At 42.4% G+C, this 1485-nt stretch overlaps 1 protein-coding gene across 1 annotated transcript in view; it reads left to right on the forward strand.

The window, feature by feature from the left end:
* Positions 1 to 1485, forward strand: part of glt8d2 (glycosyltransferase 8 domain containing 2) — a 9909-nt gene that overhangs the window by 7491 nt on the left and 933 nt on the right. The window contains exon 8 of the mRNA XM_014020110.1: positions 284 to 396. Within this exon, the coding sequence (XP_013875564.1) occupies positions 284 to 396 (113 nt within the window). The remainder of the gene's footprint in view (positions 1 to 283; positions 397 to 1485) is intronic.

Genomic DNA, 1485 nt, shown 5'->3' on the forward strand with positions numbered 1-1485 from the left:
GTGTGTGTGTGTGTGTGTGTGTGTGTGTGTGTGTGTGTGTGTGTGTGTGTGTGTGTGTGTTGTCCTAAGACAACAGTTGTTGTGACTTGGCACTATATAAATAAACTGAATTGAACTGAATTGAATTGAAGAAAATCTCTACATCTATACTTGTGTTTTGCTGGACCATCAGTCCACTCAGACCTCCTCCCCACTCAGTGTTTGTGGTTCCATAAAACAGGTGCTTTTGGTGTTTCCTTGTAGAATTAGAGCCTGATCACAAAACATTTGTCCTCTCCAACAGGAAGAACATTTATAGCAGTGCCATGGCAGGAGGTGTGGCGACTCCACCCATGCTTATAGTTTTTCATGACAGATACACAACACTGGACCCTCTGTGGCACGTCAGACACCTGGGTAAGGTCTAGCTGAGGTAACAATGATTTTAACTCCTCACTGTTGTAGGAGGTAAGACTTATTGTGAAATAAGTCTTCTACATATCTCTCATAACAAGGTTATGAGGAAAGTTTTACCAAGGTATTTTCTCATTACTTTGATATCTTGACTGTGCAAAGTGAGAAGTGACACAAAAAGGGAACGTTCAGACGAGTTCAAGTTGATTCATAAAAGACTATGCAATCATTTATTTACACAAATTGAACAAAACATAAGTACACTTGATTGTGGGTATTCCTATAACAAGCTTCAAAGTTAAATGAGATAAAACTCGCGTCCGAACTTTAATTCACATTAAACTAGTAAAGTGTGGTCAACTGGATCAGCTCGTCCCATCTGCGCTCAGATCTCGACATGACACGTCGCCCGGAACACGACAGTGTTACCTGTTGCTGGCTTCTTAACCAAACCCTGGGTAGACACTGTCTCACCTCCGATCAGTCAGGGAACGTTTTGATCGGCCCGCTCACTGTTCCTTGGCGAAAAGTGTTATTTAGGCAACTTTCGTCTGCTTCAATCTTAGCCAGAAAGATTCAAGCTGATGCATCCGGTTTCTCCTTTCAAAATAAAATTCTCCCCTCGGGAGTTGAAAACACTTAGAGACTGGTAGTCTCAGGTGGGACATCCGGCTGTCGTGCCGCTGTCCTGGCCGTTAGATCCCCCTAATTGGCTTATGGGCAAGATCTAACTGGCCAAGCTGGTTTCTCCAGGGAGAAACACAGCGTTACTTCCCAGTTCGGCATCCAGGAAGAAGTGTTCTGTCACTCAAAGGCGTCCGTGTTAGTAATAGAAGCGGACGACTTTGGTCCCGCCCTGAGGCGTTAAGAATGAGTCAGGAAAAGAAGAAAGATAAGGCTTTGCCAGCCAGGCGCCAGGTAAGGTCAAATTCTGTGGTTGTTTTTTAACAGAATATGATATTTCTTTTCAACTTTTCTTCTGGTAGACTCTAAGAGAAATCACTGTAGAACATTTATGATGATTAATTAACATTTCTGTTTAAATAATCAGTCTTAACCTTTGTTAGTCCAGATAAATGAAAGATTTTCTCA

This window comes from Austrofundulus limnaeus, unplaced genomic scaffold (genome assembly GCF_001266775.1).
Source record: "Austrofundulus limnaeus strain Quisiro unplaced genomic scaffold, Austrofundulus_limnaeus-1.0 Scaffold241, whole genome shotgun sequence".
Classification (NCBI taxonomy): Eukaryota; Metazoa; Chordata; class Actinopteri; order Cyprinodontiformes; family Rivulidae; genus Austrofundulus; species Austrofundulus limnaeus.